Here is a 19,047-nt window from a genome sequence, read left to right as displayed (position 1 = left end):
AGCAAATGTGTGAACATAATGAAAGTAGAGTACTTCTGTCCACACGTCTGCTGCGTGCACCCAAAAGGATGCTCCTTCTGTAACTTCCGCAGGTTTAAAAGTTTGAGGGAATCTTCAGAAAGAGAGATTTTACGCAAGTGGAAATGAATTGATGATGTCCAGTCTCATTCCCCCTTTTCCAGAAAAGGAAAGAATAATGTCTGAGATGTAATCCTTTATCTGGAGGATAAGGTAAATAAGATCTTCCCTGCTGGTCTTAATCCCCTCTACAACAGAGAAGCCTATAATTTTTGTTGAGCATCAGTGTCTCACAATTCAGAAGATACCTTTTCTGGATAGATGGACAAGAAAAGAATGATATTACTATGGACATTATTATCTTTAAAGTCACAGAGAACTCAGGATTTTTGATCAGCTCCCCTCTTAATTTTGTGGTGAATCTCACCTTTATTGTAACAGCACACTATACTACAAGGCGTAGTAATGTATTTTCTGCCAACAATTTGTTATCACTGGAAATAGAGACAGACCTCTGGGTGCACAAGCTCTACTTCTGTAGCTTGGATCATGATCCAGCCATTCTGCCTTGGTGCTAATGGATCTGGAGCCTCTTCCCCTCCCTGTAAGGCAGGACCTGCTCTCTTACTGACATAAGAAATGCCCGTGGCAGCACAGATTTTGTCCCTTCAGAGAGAGCTTGGAATGGGCATTCCCTAGAGGAGGTAAAGAAGACTTGCAAGTCTCATTTTCCATCTTAAACTTCCGGAAGCTTCTGTGTAAACATCAGGAAGCACTTCTTTAATGTGCAGGTGACAGAGCACTGGCACAGGCTGCCCAGAGAGGTTGTGGAGTCTCCTCTTTGGACATCTTCAAAAGCCACGTAGACATGGTCATGGGCAACATGCTCCAGGCGGCCCTGCCTGAGCCAGGGGCATTGGGCCTGTTGGCCTCCAGAAGTCCCTTCCCACCTCAAGCAGTCCATGATTCTGTTACACGTGGGCATTCGTGCTTTCTGCTGCTGGTTGTGGTTTGGGTCATTGTGCAAGCATGTCTTACTGCCTTCCAGAGAGCCAGGAAGAAGTTTGCTCTTGCAACTTTCTGTTTTTGCACTCGTGCTTTGGGAGTACATGCAGACCAGGGTTTATGAATCATCTATTGCAACAGCATAGCTATGCTGAAACCAAAGCATCAGTTAAGCCTAAATCAGACCCTTGATATAAAGTACATTGGTCCTACAAAATGATGGCCCCATCTCTGTTTTACTGCAGATGTAGGAAAGAGAATGGCAAGGAGAGAGCTGCATGCAAGAGAGGATTGAGGGCACCATGGGACCCAGGGAATCGCTGGAAAAAAAAAAAAAAAAAGAAAAAAAAAAGCACTAAACTACTTACTTTTTCTCCAGTCTGTTGCTGCTTCTCAGATGCTGCTGTTTCACCCTTTAATGCTCAGTACTAAGCATCCATAATTCATGTTTTCCCCCTTTTAGTTCCATTACAGTTTCCTTTCTCTCTGTAACAAATACTCCAGCCACTCACGCAACGTAACAGGATTCGCGAATGCAAACATCGGGGGAGCAGCATTTGTCCAGCAGGCATTAGGCTGGCAATTTGCCTGATGGATTTCAACTTCTCTGCTCCTTCCATTTACTCCTGGTTGTGTTCCCAGCTGCAGAGCCTTGATGTGCTTTTTGATTTTAAACCTTTGTGCAGGCAAATCAATGGTGACCAAGGCATCAAAGAACAGCTGCTTTCATCCAAAATAAGAAACTGCGAGAGAATACCCCTGAATAGATGGGTGTGTGTACATGTGTATATCTATAAAAGAAAATGTGGCTCGCAGGTTTTATCCTAATTTCTCCTTACTGTAAAAATACTTTTTCCTGAGACTCTTCCAAGTCGTTTTGTTGTGCCATTACCTGGTGGCTAGTCTCCAAGCAATATGGCATGGTACTCCCATCCAGGGCTGTCGGTGTATTTCACGAGCTCTCTGGTGGCTTCCAGCAGCCATTAGACATGGCAGCAGGCACAAATTTTCCCTCCATTTAAGGAGTGATTGAGAAGACACAGATGATTTTAGTGGAAAAGGAGAAACTGATTTTATTTCCCTGTCAGACTTCATATGGGTAGATGGAGGAAGTTTATGAGGATCAAAGTCATTAAGCGTGCTTTTTTTTCTTTCTTCTGCCTGCTTTTGTTGGTACTGTTGTGTTTTTTGTTTGTTTGTTTGTGTGCCACTTTTTGGCTGTTATCTCTCCCCACCGTTACCAAAGAAGCATGCAGTCATTGCCTCTGCTTCTGTCTGTATTTAAAACAATTAAAACCCAGTTCATCACGGTCCCTAGCATCGCACTGTCAGCAGCTGGCTGCAGTGGGGTTGTGCTCCCCTCTCATGACCATCACAGTAAACTCATAATTGCAGCAGCCACTTCCACAGCCCATAAGCACCACCACCCTCCTCATTATTCACCCTGTCATCTGGCGAGCACCAAAGGAAGTGCTGGGGCTGCAGGCTGGCCTGGATGGAGATGAGTCAGAGCATGCTGTTTTGGCAGGGACCTGGGGACTCAAGTCAAGCCCTGGGACCACAGCTGCGAGTGGGTGGCTGATGGGGAGCGCTTCAGTAGTCAGCCCCCTCCAGGTACCAAGGGCTGTTAGCACAGCTGAGCTGTGTTTTTTTTCATTCTGTTTTTTATTTTTTGACTCTCATGTGTGTCTCTTACCCCAGGACTGATTTATGAGTAAGGTCAGTTTGTGTACATATGCAAAAGCAATTTTAGCATACAGATTTGATGATGGAGGCCGGGAGGGGTGTCTTGGACTATTCATTTGCATTAACCCCAATGTGAGTCTGTCATCAAGCACTTCATTATAAGCATTTATTCTGGGTGCTTAAAAAGGATTGATTCTAGGATATGTAAATCACCCATAAAACTTCTCCATGGACCATGGTTGTGGGATCTAATCTTAAGAACAAACAGGAAAATTTTATGGGAGGGAGGAGGGAATGATTTAATAATGCTTAAAATAATTGTTTGTGCTCGAGTGGTTTTTGCATAGGCTATTTATAATAATGTCTGTGATTCTAGATGAAGTGGGATTTGGTACAGCTGTATGCTGAAGAAGGAGCCAGAGAACTAAGAGAAGCCATATAGCGTTTCTTGATGATGTTAGCTTTATTCAGGCTTATGGTCTGATATGGAGCATGAGGTTTTTGGAAAACCTCGGGCCCCAAGCAAAGGTTTATAAGCTTGCAAAGCAAACTGAGATCAGTTCTCAGTTCACGTTACTGCCAGATGAGAAACCCAGCTCAGTGAGTGGGCTGGTGCTGAAAGCAGAAATGACTGCAGAGGATCATTACTCGCCCTGAGCTGTGTGCTCTAATGGACCCACAAGCGGGAGGGAGGCAACCAGTGCTGGCTGGCCAGGGAGCTCTGCTGCTCCGAGCTGGTTATGGAGGCTGGCAGCTGAAACAGAAAAGCAAAGCAGTAACAGATTTGGCTGTGCTGGCACACCTGGAGACTCACCGTGCACTGACTGTTTGCAGGATAATGCGGCATGGGGAGCTCAGGTGCAGGCTCCGGCAGTGCCACCCTTCTGGTGGTGACTTGCTGCTTTACCTTCACAGCACCTAGTTGCTTCTGCAGGATGCTGTGATGTGTTAAACACTTCAAGGACTCTGCGATCACCCAACTTGCTCTTCCTCACTCCCTCCTCTTTCCCTTTTTCCTGAAACCACCAGGCTCTGCAATGAATGGGGACCTCACCTCCAGAGTGTGGTCGGCTCAGCAGGTGCAGGTCACTGTGCTCATGCCAAGAGCAAGTGGGACTTGGGGGCAGTGGGAGGTGAAGAGCTCAAACTGGGAGGTGAAGGGCTGTGCAAATATGTGATGGTGGCTCATGGTGAACAGGAATGCCCCAACCAGCAAGGAACCTGTCAGCAAGTTTGCAGTAGTGCTAAGGATTGCTAAGAAGGCTTTAATTATTCCTGCAGTGGGGTACATGGGATTAGAGAGAGAAACCCAATGCTACTTGTTTTGAAGTTGAATACTTTTAGGGAAGGATTGCAACTCTGCCCTGAGGAGTAGAAATGCTCTGTAGCTATAGGCATTCACTCAGCACTATGACTAATCTTCTGGAAGCCTGAAGGAATTCCCTTAGAGAGAAAATGCTGTGTGTCACCCGCGGCCAAATAGAAAAAAGAAGTCACGTGTTTCCTTGACAGCACATCATGTTTGCATATTTTTACTGCTGTAGGAGAGTTCTTCATCCTGATTGCTGCATGCTTTCAAGTATCTTGAGTGTGCTGGGGTGCAAGGATATTAATTTCAGTAGCTTTTTAAAATAGATTGTGGAAAGTAATTGAGTCTGTAAGTACTTTTAATACAGATTCGGATACAACCAGGCACTCTTTCATCATGTCGGTATGGTTACTTGCAGTACAGCTTTGTTAACGGTGTTCTTGAAAGCTGGTGGGTTAGAGCGGGTAACCAAAAGGTTTCTTGAGGAAATACGTTTTTCTACAACTTCATTTATGAGTTACTGTTCACATACCACAGGTGAGGCTGAAAGAAATGACAACAGGGTATGTAAACAGAGCACATAAACGTAGCATTGTACAGACAGCTCTGGCTTCGGCATCATCCTTCAGTACCTGTCTTCGCATTTCTGTGTTATCAGCTGTCCCCCAGGTGCTAAGTAGCCATTTTCCCTTGTACTCTGAAATCCTCAGCAAACGCATAAGCCACAAACAGTGTATGTGGGTGCGTGCTGCTTTCACTACTTGTAGGATAAAAATAATAGCTGAAATAAGCAGCATGATTTTTTTTTTCCAAAGCGTTAAACCCCCAAAGCAGCAGCTTTAAAAGAAGCTGCATTTCTCAGCCAACATTGCATGAAGTAGCACATACAATTGCTTGGAGTCGCTGGAAGAGAGAGCAGTAAATAAATGGCTATCGAGAGCAATTTTCCAGGCAGTGAACTGTAACCCAGGGGCAGAGGCAGCATCGGTGCCGGTGCTTCAAGGAAACAAGTGTCTTGTGGCTGGCTGTATGAAGGTGACGCCTGAGTGGAAAACAGCGAGGACCGTTAGGAAAATACGGGGAAAACATTGATCTCTGTAAGTTTAGAACAGTAGAGGAAAGTCTTTTTCTCAGCAGGAGTCAAGCGCACAGGCCACGAAAACTGTTATTGCAAATCGTGTAACAGAGTTTAATTCAGATTTGATTCTGGCCCTGTATATCCAGTATCTCTGCAGGATGTAAATGTTTTGTGGGGGTCTCTTCACCTCTGAGCAGGAGGACAGTATCCCTGTAAATATAATGAGGTAAAGTGAAAAGGATTCATGCTCCCTTCTTTATCACTTGTTTTTCTGTAACTCAGTATACTTTGTTTTAAATAAAAGCATGCCAGCTGAAGGAATTCTTGTGGGGTTTTATTGCTGTAAATGGCAATGAGGATAGGGGTGTACAATAAGATGATGATCTCAAATGAAAACAGTGTTTGCATTTTGGCAGTCTGCTTCATCTTTCTTCTGCAGCTATTGAGTGTCAGATAATTAATGTTGGTAAAATAGATCGGTAAATTGGTAGAAGCGTCAGCAATCTCAATGGATATTTTCTACCTTTTGATGATGAAGTGTTCAAAGTCTCATGCAACTGCTGGCTTCAAAAGGAAAACACAAAAGTAATTTGCATAATTAAAAAGACACTGTTGTACAGCTTGTGAAAGGGAATGGCAAAATGTTAGCTTTCACTACGCACGTAGGGGCTTGAAACAGTCTTTGCAGCAGACTTCGCCTTGTGTCGGCTTTGTGCTTTCCCTGAGCCCCTTCCCGTCCTGCTGGCATGTGTATGTGCGGCGTAGGGTGTTCTCCATGCCATGACAGATCGTGTGCACCTTGCTACTGTGGCAGTTCTACTTCAGTGGAGTACCTTTTCTTCCTGATTGTCCCTTTGTTTTCTGAACCATCTCTAACACTCTTTGTCTTAGCAATAATAGGCTCTACAGACTGGGAATGCACAGCCAGGGGCTATTCATAATTCATTGGATGTAGGCTTTTTATGATGCTTTTGAAGACATCTGAAAACTGGAAGTACATTAAAGTGAAAGCACATGCGTGTTTACGGTTTAAGGCTGTGAATACTTGTAATGGAAAGCATTGTAATACAGTAGAAGGACACGACCAAAGCTATGTTTTGCTGACTGCCGTTACGGGATGGACATACATAATTAATGTACCAGAATATTGGTGGATGTTCAAGAATTATTCAACATTGCTCTGAGGTTTGGAACGGCTGATAAAACTTCTTGTAGTACACGGCAAAGTAAATCCTTTGACAGACTGCTACATCAGCTATGCGCACAGTATTGAATAGGAGCTTTTTACTGTCCTGTGTCTGTCTAGAGTCATGAGAGTAATTTAAACAATATTTGTATGCATCATTTGACTCTTCCACTGCAACACAAATGTTTGTGTATCTCTGAGTAAAGGAAGTTATCCTCAGGACTGTAAGTATAATATGCTAAACGACGAGTTTTAAGACTGGGTAACGGAGGTCATTACCTAAGTCATGCATCTGTTGGTGGGAAAAAAAATGTTGTTTTGTAATGGAAAAGACTGAAGTGGTAAGTTCAGCATGGAATGGATTTAAAAGTCTACAGTGACTGAAAAAGAATGGGTAATGTTCAATAGGCCCTCCTCCTGCTGTGCTCTTATGTTTTAGTTAAATGTACTTGGTAGTAGAACATCTCTACAGTTTCATCTGCTTTCAGGCTCCTACCCATCCTGGGAGTCTTTCAGCTTGGTGGGGATGCAATAAAATCTCTTCCTGAAATTCCTTAGCCTGGAAAGGATTGGGCTTTTGCAGTAACTGGGGACACGTGCAAGTAACTGAAGTTGAAGAAGAGTGGGTAATTTATGATTACTCATTAAACCGATCATGAAAGTGCAGAAGTGGAACAAGGTTCTTTTACATACCTTGATTTAGAAGTGATTTTACCTGAGTTAACTGTCTTACAGGGCAAAATCCTACTTGGGTAACTGAGTCGTGTTGAAAGGAATGCAATTCAGTGAGCAGAGTTTAGCCTATAGAGAAATGATTCAGTAAATGAAGAAATTTGGGTTTGCTTAGCAAGTGGCTTTACAAGGACAATGATTATTGATTACTGTCTATTCACCCTACTTTCAGTTATGTATGTTTCCCTCCTATCTCCCTCAAATTTCTTTAGCTGGGATGCCTTAGGTACAGTACCTCATCTATAATACAGTAAATTCCCTGGAATGACTATTGTGAGACTCATTGAAACCTGTTGATACTGAAGAACAGAGCTGACTAAAAATGATAGAAATGTTTAGATTCTTTCCCTGTGCTCATCATTCAGAAGGTCCTTCAGTATTAATTTGGGGTATTAAAAACGTAATGATAAATGCAGGCTCTCTGTAAAGTGAATTCAGATATGCTCGTAAAGCGGAAAGCAGAAAATCTTTTTGGAACAGCTAAATCAAGCAAAGTAATACTGTTTCTCTCTTTCTTTAGTTTATTATATCCTGAGTGGTTTTTTTATCTATACTTCTATAAACTTCTTTGAGGTGAGAAAATAAGAAGAGAACTTCAGTTCTGCTCTTACTTGTGTTTCTGTTATGCTTGCAATGGTGTGATTGATTCTTTTTTTCTCTTGTGTGTTTTTTTCTTGCAGTATCAAGCTTTTGGCTGTGCAGGAGCTGGTCGATAGAGAAGCACTGGAAAAGGTATTTAAAAATATATGTAATACAACAGTAATAATTCACCGGAACTCATAAAGTCCTCTGTGTTAGCAGGGCTTCTTAACTTCGTGGATTTTCATGGGGTACCTCTTTCTAGCTGCATAGGACATGAAGTCAGGGGGGTGACATTTTGTCGAAGTTGACTGCATGCTTTTGGTGTTTTCTGATTTTAAAATGGACTTGGAATAAGCAATGCCTCTAGTCTGCCCATATCGGCTTTCCCGAAATCAATCCTTGCTAACAGCTTGGAGAGGTAGATGATTTGAACTGACAAGAATGAATGTCTGAAGAAGGAAGAGCGTCTCAGGAGCCCCGTTTGAACACAGAGAATGGAAGAAGGTGCCTTGGAAAAGAAATGTGGTTTAACTTAGTGATAAAGGATCAGAGCAGCTGGCTGCTCAATGTGCTCCGTGTCCGCCCTAATGACACCAGCCGAGTGCATGATATGTCAGTCTGAGCTTTCCTCATGTCTGCACCAGGGAGCTGCTTTATGCTTGGGTATTTGAGGAGGTGAGGGACCTGCCATCCGTCAGCCCTCTTGGGGATAACAGGAATTGCAAACAGCAAGCGCTCAGTGCATCGAGGAGGAGCCATACTGAGCTTTTCATTGGCTTTGGGCAACTTTGATTTTGACAGAAGTAGCTGGATTTTGTTAAACGGTAGTGACAGAGGGCTAGGAAGGTGATACTGTGGCTTTTTACATGTGAAGAAGACAAGGTTCATAAACACTCCTTTTGCAAAATAGGTTAATTATAGTTGTTTGCAGTAGTCAGCTTCTCTGATATCTCATACCCTATAAATTTCTCACGTTTTTGTCAGGCATGAACCTCCCTTTGGCCCAAGGCCTCCTAAAACAAGGCTTGGCCAGAGAGTGACGTCAACCTGGTGGGAATTGCTGTTTTTGCCATTGTTTGTAGCTTTGCAGGAAGCTCTTCAGAAAAGCTCTGCATCAGAAAAATGATCATTCTAAACTGAGCTCTCTGAATATTTGATATCTACTTTCATACAATGCCAAGCTTAAAGAAATTAAAAAGCCTGTTTAGCCCTCTGGAAAACAACAGTGTGGAATTATGTAAGTTCAAAGAAATTGGCTGTCTTTATTTGTTAAATAAAGGAAGAAAAAAAGTAGGCTAGAAAAAAATTCCTTGTCCTGCCTGCTTCCAAAATCAGGCTTGAAAATATGTGCTGAATTTTGTATTCATAAATCATTAATCTGTATTGTATTGCAGGAATACAGGATATTATTAAATAATATTGTAATATTCATTACAAGATTGATCTTCTGTACTTTCAAGGGAAAAAATCTTTAAGCTATCTATGGACATAATAACCTAAATGTGTTTTTCCTGTACAACACTTTATAGAATATCATATTTCCTTGACTACAGTTATATATGATGGTTTCAAAATTTTGTAACCTGTTTATTTCTAAAATTCAGTACTCAGCTTTGCAAGTGATGTTACATATTTTTGATACTCGCATGAAAACTCAAAATGAGTAAAAACACATTGATGAACAACAGTGTCTTCTGAAAAGACTTCTGGGCTCACATAAGTGTTTGTACTGCAGAGTAGCTCCATTAAATCAAATCACAGTGAAGTGCATGTGTAGCAAGTGTCCTCAGGGTCTTCAGACAGCATAAGAAAATGATCTGGCACTGCAAAACACAGTTTGCTGTTATCTGTTTGCAATGTTATTACGGGCTGGGAGGGGAGGCACGTGAAGCAGCAGGCTGTTGAAGCTCCGGCAGCTTGCAAGCAGTCTGGGAGCTGCTACTGAACTGCTGGGGTCTGAAGAAGGTGGCAGCCCCCCCCCCCCAGGTATTTTGCAGGAGGCTTTGTGCTCTTAGTGGGGTGCTGCAGTTGAGTTCAAAAGTGGTATATCTGTTATTTATGGAAAAAAAAATCAATTATGTTATACATAGTCTTATATAGTTCGTTATCTTCATATGTTTTTCCCACATTGGCCACTGAAAATTATCTCACTGTGAGAAGTTTTGTGTTATGCAAATACTGTTTGTTTAATTTTCAAAGTCCTGATGTGTGTCAGGGCAAATTTGGCCAAGTGGTCCCTTAAGCCAAAGATCTACCATGATTTGTTGCATTTACATCCAGAGTTGACAAGACAGAAGGGATGATTGACAGGGTTTAATTATAGATCCTGGCTCTCGACAAAGTTGTCTGAGCCTTGGTGCTGCTCATTGGGTGTTTGTTTCTCTGGGGTGCTGCTGGCACCTGTATGCACCCCAGCATGCCATTAATGCAAACAGGAAAATAATCAATGGACTCAGTGAAATGGAACCAGGTCACACAACAAGAACAAGAGTCATCTTTAGTTGGAGAAAATTCTGGGTCGAAGACAGGCTTGTTTGTGTTTATTTTGGCCGTATTCTGTCAGACCATTCCAGCAGGTACCTTGCATGGCATGGGTGAGGATGTTTGCTTCCTAACCCAGCTCACCCTGGCTGTCACAGGACAGTGTTGCTGACGTGCTCGCATTCCTCTGCTTCAGAAGTGCCGCTGCTGCCAGGGGCAGCTACAAACGCAGGCGGTGAGATGCCAAGTGATGGCTCACCTCTGTGACAGCCTCATTCCCAGTAGGGTTCAAGGCCACCCAGGCTTCAGAGAAAAATGTTTTGAGTACACAGGTGTGCTGGCAATTGTAGAAGCATGTAGAAGATCCCATAAGAAGCATCATTTCCTCTTCTAGGAGCACAGCTCTGGGAGAGACCTCCAGGGTCACTATTGCTCCAAGGTGTTTTTGAATGCTTTACCCAGTCTAATTTTGTGAAGTCCTTAATTGCAGATGAAGAACTCCAGAGTACTTGGCAAGTGTTAATTGCATTTATTTGGCAAAGGGGAAAAAATAATTTTCCTGAGAAACATGCTGTTTTTATAGTTAAAAAATAAATCTGTTTAGGTAATTAACAAGTTGATCTGCTTAGCCAGGTGACATTTCACATCGGTTTCTGTTCTAGTGTTTAAATCTGTCATGCCTTTCCCTATGCAACAAGTATGCCAAAACAATGCTGTCACTGATGCTTGATGCCAGCAGAATGTGTAGGGAGAGTTGTCCTCAGAATACTTCTGTCTTTGTTTTGCTGCAGACGTGGTATGTTCTCTTCACAATAAGAGCAAACACACCACTGACAAAAATCTGGGGCCACGTTCTCAGCTGTAGTAAATTAGTTCACTTTTGCTAAATTTCAGCAGAGATACTTCAGTTTGTGTTAGGTGTTCCTCCAACCTGTATGTTTAAAAGGAAGTGGTGAAGGTGTTCTCTCTCTACACTTGAGGTGGAGTGCTCTGTACTTCTGCATATTTTGTGTGTCCACTACAGGGGACGTTTACTTCATTCTTTAGTTTGTGATAAACCATCCCAGCACACCATGTATATATATGGTCTGCACAGGAGACTTGAAGGTGAACAGAAACCTTCACAGTATTTATTTCAGTAAAAGCAAAACTTAAGGCAGATGCAGAGTTGGAGACCAAACTGAAACTGGTAGGGATGCTTCCATTAACTGCAGTCAGCCTTGGATCTGTACTGCCAAGTCCAGGTAGATGACGTTGGTCGGTCTCCCCTTGTTGACTGATGTAGTCACTCCATCACAGAAGGCCACTAGCTTGGTCAGGCATGATTTGCCCTTAGTGAAGCTGTGCTGGCTGTCTTGGATCACCTCCTTGTCATGCATGTGCCTTGACATTGTTTCCAGGAGGATCTGTTCCATGATCTTCGCTGGCACAGAGGTGAGGCTCACTGGTCTGTAGTTCCCCAGGTCCTCCTTTCTACCCTTTTTAAAACAGTGAGTGATGTTTCCCTTTTTCTAGTCATTGGGGACTTCACCTGACTGCCATGATTTTTCAAATATGATGGAGAGTGGCTTGGCAACTACATCAGCCAGTTCCCTCAGGACCCTGGGATGCATGGCATCAGGCCCCATAGACTTGTAGCTGTTCAGTTTCATCAGGTGGTCTTGAATCTGCTCTTCACTTGCTCTTCACTTGGGTGGGACTTTGCACCCCAGCCCCCATCTACAGGTTCAGGGAAATGAGAGGTGTGGGAAGCCTGACCAGCAGTGAAGACCGAGGCAAAGAAGTTGTCGAGTACCTCAGCCTTCTCCATGTCTGTCATTACCAGTTCTGCCTTCTCATCCATCAGAGGGGGCACACTCTCCTTGCTCCTTCTTTTCTGAGCAATGTACCTACAGAATCCCTTCTTGTTATTCTTTGCAGTCCTTGCCAAGCTCAGTTCCATCCATGCCTTGGCTTTCCTGATCCCATCTCTGCACATCTTCCCAGGCCACATGTCCCTGCTTCCACTGCCTGTGCATTTCCTTCTTGTGCCTCAGTTTGCCCAGCAGGTTCTTGTACAGCCATCCCGGTTTCCTGCCTTCCCTTCTTGATTTCTTACACATGAGGATTGAGAGCTCTTGCACTCCAAGTGCCCTTAAAGAGTTGCCAGTTCTGACCAGTTCCTCTGTCCCTAAGGACAGTGTCCCAGGAATTATTTAAATGACTGGAATTTCACTCTTCTAAAGTTCATGGTCCTGACTTCACTCTTTGCTGGACCCATATTTCTTAAGATCACAAACTCAGCCATGGTGTGGTCGCTGCAGCCCAGGCTGCCTCCAGTCTCAGCCTCATTAACGAGTTTGTCTGTTGGGGAGCACCAGGCCCAGCAATGCTTCTCCTCTAGTTGGTTTGCCACAAACCTGGGCCTTGAGGTTACCGTTAGTGCACCGCAGGAGTCTCCTGGGCTGCTCGCGGCCTGCTGTGCTGCTTTCCCAGCAGACATCCAGGGGTCAAGGTCCCCATCAGGATGAGAGCCTGCGAGCGTGACGCTTCTTGTAGCTGAAGCAGGAAGGCCTCAGCAACAGGCTCCCCTCGGCCAGGCAGCCTTTAGCAGACCCCATCCTCTGGTGGTCCGGCCTTAACTTTTACCCACAAGCTCTCATCCTGTCCATGGCTGTTTCTCAGAGGCAGCTCTTCGCAATCTATCCGTGTCTTAACACAGAGGGCAACACCCCCCCGCCCCCTTTCTTCCCTGCCTATCTCTTCTGTAAAGCTTGTGGCCCCCGATTCAAGTGTTCCAGCTGTGTGATTTGTATCATCACATTTCCATGATAGCAATTAGATCATAGTTTTCTAATTGCACTGTGGCTTCCAACTCCTTCTGCTTGTTTTCCTGCGTGCATTGGTGTATAAGTGCTGTGTGCACTTCAGCTGGGCTATCGGTCGCATCACCAAAATGCCTTTGAGTGGTGAGCACAGTGAGTAATGTCCACTTTTACAGGATAAGACCCAAGAGATCAGGGCAAAAAGGAGAATTTGTTTCTTTCCAGTTGCGTCACTCTAACAGCAGCATTTCAGCTACTGTGAAAAATGAGTTTATAAAACACTACAGCATTCCCTGATGTTGCATTTGCCTTTCTACACAGCACATGAAGAATTTTAACTAGAAATTTGCTTTTGTTTTCTTGATCCAGTGTACTGTTTCCTCCAGATATTATCTGAACATAAAAAGTATGACGTCAATTGAGGTTCCAGAATTTCCAGTATGAAATGCATCTGCTGGAGGTTTTTATTTATCTTTTGTCTGCTTTTGAGTAGATTGAGCCAGATCAGTGTTTAATCGTGATTAAACCCATTGTAATCTCTGTTCTTTATAAAATCCCTCTCAGAGCAGGGCAGGTTGTTTATTTGTGAAAGGTTATCCCTAGGAGTTTTGTGGTGTTCGGAAGAGAGGTCCTGTTTTCCATTTGCATGGGTAAGCATAGGCACATGGCTTCTTGCTTGCATGGATATAAATATTTTTGTGTCCACTTGCTAGGGCAGTTGAAATGGCACTGTAATGTGCCTTGACATGGAGCAGCTGGTCACCCAAGGACATTTATCTGGCCCATCACCGTGGCAAACGCACAGAGTGGCTGGTCGTGCAGTAAATGCTGCCCTTGCAGGCAAACATTACGCCTTGGGTTCTGGCCTGCACAAGCCTGGGAGCTGCCACTGAAGTCTCCTATAGGAGACTTGCCACTGACTCACTCAGGACCTTTGTTCAGTCTCTTCCAGCCCTTTTGCTGCCTCATTTTTCTGTTCCCCATTCCTAGAGAGGAGAGGGGGAGCCAAGCCTCCCTGTGTACCCTTTGTCTAATTCAACTTCGTGATTCATCAGCTGGGGTTGGTACTCCTGCCCTGTTCCGTTGGAGCCACCGAGGAGGCAGTGATTGACTGCTCCCAGTAAAAGGAGATTATTCCAACAGAGAGCCAAATTGTCTGGCTGAGTTTATTTTAATTCTTTTCTCACATTATTCTCTATTACTTACCCTCTTTTCTCCAACATCCTTCCTATGGTTCCCTCTATTTCTCTTTCCTTTCTCTTGCTTCTTTATCTGAGTGCAGGTAATACCCAAGGGCGCAGTCTTTTACTTACCCCTCATCCCCTGGGTCCAGAAATCTCAGGGTAAAGGGAAGTAACCTGTTATTGTACCTATGCCATTGAACCATTTTCAGCTGGATAGAGCCAGAAGCCATGGATTTTGTCAGAATGATTCCTGGGGAGGGCATAAGCCCCACCCAGACTTCATATGGGTATAAATGAAATGTGTTCTGCAGCATAGGAAGCACAGGCTCAAACCTACTTATATCACTGGTTTATTTGATCTTGGTTGGATTTTTTTCTCTAGTTGCATTTCCCATCTTATTTCTCATGAAACAATGCTGTACACATCACTGGGAGCCATGGAGAGCATGGGTTGCTCTTAAAATGTCATTTAGGAGTGGCACTGTTACTCTCCCCCAAAGCGTGGCTGTGTGTCTCTAGGAACTAGTGGTATGGAGATTGCTCATTATATTAATTGGCTTTTGTTATTATTGTTGTTGTTTTTTTGTTTGTTTGCGGTAGGTATCTAATTCTGTCCCTGGACAGAAGCTAAACTTATTCATTAGTAAAATCATTCTCTGTACTTCCAGACCAAGGAGAAACAAAAAATGTGTACTTACAAACGCTAGCATGTGTTTAACTTCAGTTTGTGGGTGGTAGAAGTAATATGAAGAGTCCTTAATCTGTTGATTTTTCCTGTCTTTCTTCTATAAGATGGTAGAAGACAAAGCCAGTTCATAGAACAGGACCAGTTCTGAGCAGTCAGCAGTTTTGAGGAAAGTTCTTTTTGTCTGTGTTTTTTTTTCCCCTACTTTTTAATACATTGGCATGGCAGCAAAAGTTTTGTAATATCAGCCTAAATCATTTTTTGTTTATTTATGTGGATTAAGTAATTCATTTGCTCCCTACAGAGAGCCAGAGTACATTGCATCTGTTTGAGCAGAGCTTTGGTCAGGGTTTGAGGGCAGTCTCCTGGACTCAGTTGAAAAGGTGCTACTGGTAGAAGACAGTAGACCATCTATTACTCATGCAAACCTTTAAATAAAGAATGTGCTGTTTCAGAGTGGAGTGAATGTCAAATCAGACTCCTTAAATTAAGGAGTAGACGTGTGAAAAATAATTTAGAAAAAGTGTATGAGATTAAAAAAAAGGTGAGATTACATGTCCTAATGCCTGTAAGTGATCCTCCTAATAATAAGCATCCAAGAAAGAAGTAATGGAATAGGATACAAGACAGATATAAATAGCTTTAGAGAAGGTGGCACAGTGTCCTGTAATGTAGTGTAATCGATGCCTGAAGGAATTATATTTGAGACTGGCAATGGTTGTGAGTCATATTACATTTCTCTTCCTTGTTTTTGTATTCTTATCATGGGAAAGAATGCTTCCTCTAAACAGAGATGTAAATCAGCTGGGGAAAACAGTATTCTAACAGTAGGAAAAAAATGGATGGAAGTAAAATGCCCTGTGAATTACAGTTTTTGATGAAAGTCTCTGTAGAGGAGGTGTCCAAATTGTGGTCTTGTAATAATGAGGGCCGTTCGATTTTCCTTTTTGTCAGTGAAGTTCTCATAACACGCTGCTTTTATTCCTTCTCATTCTACACATCAGCACAGTCCAGTTCATCTTTACCTCCACGTATATCCCAAAAGTTAAAAAAAAAAAAAAAAAAAAAAAAGAAAAGACAAAAACCTCAACACTTTACTTGCATTTCTGGAAATGAGTAGACTTTACCAGTGTGGCAGAGTGAGACTTAGTTACGTTATGTGTTTAAGCAGCTTTCCTTGATTAATAACCCTCAAAACTGTATGATTTCCCCATTCCCCTTTGGTTTTGTTCTTCCTTTGTATTAGCACATTTTTTCCCATACTCCTTTCCTTTGGCTCAAGGCAGTGTGCAGGTAAGGAGACTCAGATCGTGGCAAATAGCTCTCTGGCTTGGTTTGTTTATTTTTAATTGGTGAACAAGAAACCAGTTCTTATCACTCCTGGGTCTCATGTTTCATAGGCTGATTTTTTATTTGCCTTCTGTGTTAAGGGCTGGGTTCTGATGAATTGATTTTCACCTTATGTAGTCCCAGTGAGTGCAGGATGAGTAAGGTCCTTGTCACGTATTATGGTCTTGCACCACACCACAGAGCTTCCCAGTTGCATGACAAAAGCATTGGCTCACTAAATGGGGGGCCATTTTTATTTTTAGCCAAGGAACTAAAAATAAAAGAAGGGTTCCCAGACAGCTACTGACTTGTGGTTATCTGGTGCCTTATATCTAATCCAAATGAGCATGCAGTTTAGCTTTCCAAACATTTGCTGGGCAAGCTGTGGCCCTGCAGAGTGGTGGCTGTGGTGGTACAAAATGAAGTACACGTGCTCTGGCTGAGCATACAATACCTTACCTTGTGAAAGACTTGGAGCTCTATATTGGTCACTGCTTGAGGCACTGTCTATAGTAGTACACGTATAGTATCTCCCAAAAAAGACAAAAATCTGAGCCGTCGTTGCTTTAATAATGTCAGTAATACTTTCCTAAGCATACGTCTGTGTTCCCTGAGAGGTGCATCTGCTTTTTTCTGATGGCTGAAGTGGCAGCAAGATGAAACTTGTCTTCTTCATTTGGAAATAATGAGATTGGGAAAAAATGTGAAAAAGCAACTGAACGTTTACAGCAGACAATATGGTAACAAGTAAATAATTCAACTGTGTTGTGGCTATGATTTTAGCACAGCCAACTGCTTGAGCAGACAGCTTTATAACAATATAGGAAAACTGCTTGAACTCATCCACTCATCTCTTGTTAAAGCAGCTCGATGAAAAAGGTACGCTTGTAATCATGAAGGTTTCTTTTTTTATTCTTCTTTGTACCATATTAGCTCCCTTAGCATGCTATTATTGCTGTTAATGATTATACTGCCTACTTACGCAGACTAAAACACTCATTTGAATTAATTGCAAGGCTTTATGGACCATCCTTGACAAGCTCTTGAGCCTCAATTCCGGTATTATGTTTTAAAAAAAGCGCTCAAGGGTAGGAAAAGAAGTCTTCAGGAAATGTCTTTGCAAAATGGGTCTGTCCCATGAAGTACAAGGAAAAAGCTCAGCGTATAATGGAAATGTGAGAAATTGAAAACCCATAAAACTGCTCCTACACACAGGTTGGCCAATATGGGTGTTCTCTTTCGTAACTAAAAGACAGCCTATATTTCTACCAAATACGTGAAGACTGTTTCCCATGAAATGGCAGCCTGGCTGAAAGATGTTTCATAGCCCATTTTGACAATAGGTAGTCGAGCATCCTGTGATTTTTTAATAGAGTCCCTGGCACTTAAAGTGTGTTATGATAGTTCCGTCTTTCAGTTGTTGTTTCACTGTTCTGCACCAAAGGTTTCCGTGTCTTCCTTTTCAAGCCCTATAAAAAGACATTGTTTATATAAATAATAACTTTTGTTTGGAATGAAGCTAGATGAAGGTGCCAGTGAATGATCTAAATTGTTGTCCCAGGAACACCATGATTAAAAGACGAGCATAGAACTGTTTTTATGGGCTACAATCCTTTTTTTAAAATCATATAATCAAAGATAAAGAATGTAATTTCCTCTCAGGTATTACAAAAAAATAAGCAGTTGGGTGACTGTGGTGAGCTCATCTGGGAGGACAGTGTAGAAACTCATGGTTGATTTTTTCCAAAATAAGTGCTCAGAAAGGAAAACAAATCACTTGGGAGTGCAAACTTATGCTCCTACCACTCCCCAACTGATCCTGTAAAACCTAACAGAAAAAAAATTTGCTTTGGTTCAAACAGGTTCGTGTATGGAAACAAATCATTACACACTTTTGATAATTGAGATAATGTTAAGTTTATCAGCATAATTATTTCCCGCACATTCATAAATTACAATGGGTGAGTAACACAGCAGCTGCAGAAGGGAGCCTCGTGTTCCAGTTTGGTTCAAATCCATGGGCTGGCTCAAAATGTGGCCAGATTCCTTAAGGGACTCAGATACCTGTTGTGAGGGTGATGTGTTTTGTTTTAAAGACTGAGAGTCCTTTAATGGTTTGCTCTAGTGTTCCTCTGGTAACGAGAGTTATGCCCAGAATGACCCCAATCTCAGCACTTCAGTTTCTAGCCTGTGCCTGCACATAGCTTGGCTTGAAAAACGTGCCTTCCTCATCCTGTCTCCTCTGAGGAGTTCAATCCAGGAGGTTTCCTTTCTTGTGTAATAAGCTTAGAAATGGTCTTTGCAGCAAAGCCTGGAGTTCAGGACAAGAATCACCTCGCTGGGCAGCGAGGCTGCAGGCTGGTAGATGTTTGCTCTCCAGTCCTTGACATGGTGCTTGAAGCACTCATTTGGAAGCGAAGAATCTGATCCTCAGAAGAAGGAAATCCTTCCTTCATGGGTGTCTGTCAGAAATACTGGGTTGATGTCTAAGAAGCAGCACATTTTCCAGGCACCACTGAGCTATGCTCAAACTGATGGAAAAGCTGTAGGTGCCTCCCTTATGACAGGCCACGACTTGGGATCCCAAGCAGAAAAAGTCATCTGCTTGCCACCATGTGGTCTGTGTTCAGGAGACTGGAAAAGGACAGGTATAACCTGCATTTCTGAACTCATTGTCTTCTCTTGGCTTGCCCCCAGCATCCCCTTTGCAAGAGGAAGCCCTGGGTACCTAACTGGGAGAGTGGGAATGGATTGAACAGCCGGTGCCAGGTGATGGAAACTGGCTGATGAAAAACTCCCATTACATCTAGTCAGGAGGGAGCTCTCATATTTACCAACATGTCCATGTTTGTATGTGCATGTTGTCACAACAAATGAGCTTTCTGTGCCCATAGTCTGCACAAACACAAAGAGGTGATGGTTGTGCCTGCAGGTGCAGCTTTATGTGTGAAGCCAGGTGCTGGTTAGG

General features: G+C 42.9%; 1 protein-coding gene across 3 annotated transcripts in view; it reads left to right on the top strand.

Annotated features, from left to right (window-relative positions):
* EEPD1 (endonuclease/exonuclease/phosphatase family domain containing 1) overlaps positions 1–19,047 on the top strand; it is a 108,442-nt gene that overhangs the window by 72,275 nt on the left and 17,120 nt on the right. For all 3 annotated transcript variants that reach the window (XM_083823551.1, XM_083823550.1, XM_083823549.1), the window contains one exon: positions 7,695–7,746. In XM_083823551.1, the coding sequence (XP_083679677.1) occupies positions 7,695–7,746 (52 nt within the window). The remainder of the gene's footprint in view (positions 1–7,694; positions 7,747–19,047) is intronic.

Source organism: Anser anser (assembly GCF_964211835.1).
Source record: "Anser anser genome assembly, chromosome: 2".
NCBI classification, from domain to species: domain Eukaryota; kingdom Metazoa; phylum Chordata; class Aves; order Anseriformes; family Anatidae; genus Anser; species Anser anser.
The sequence above is the reverse complement of the archived record's forward strand: the minus strand, read 5'-3'. Positions and strand labels throughout refer to the sequence as shown.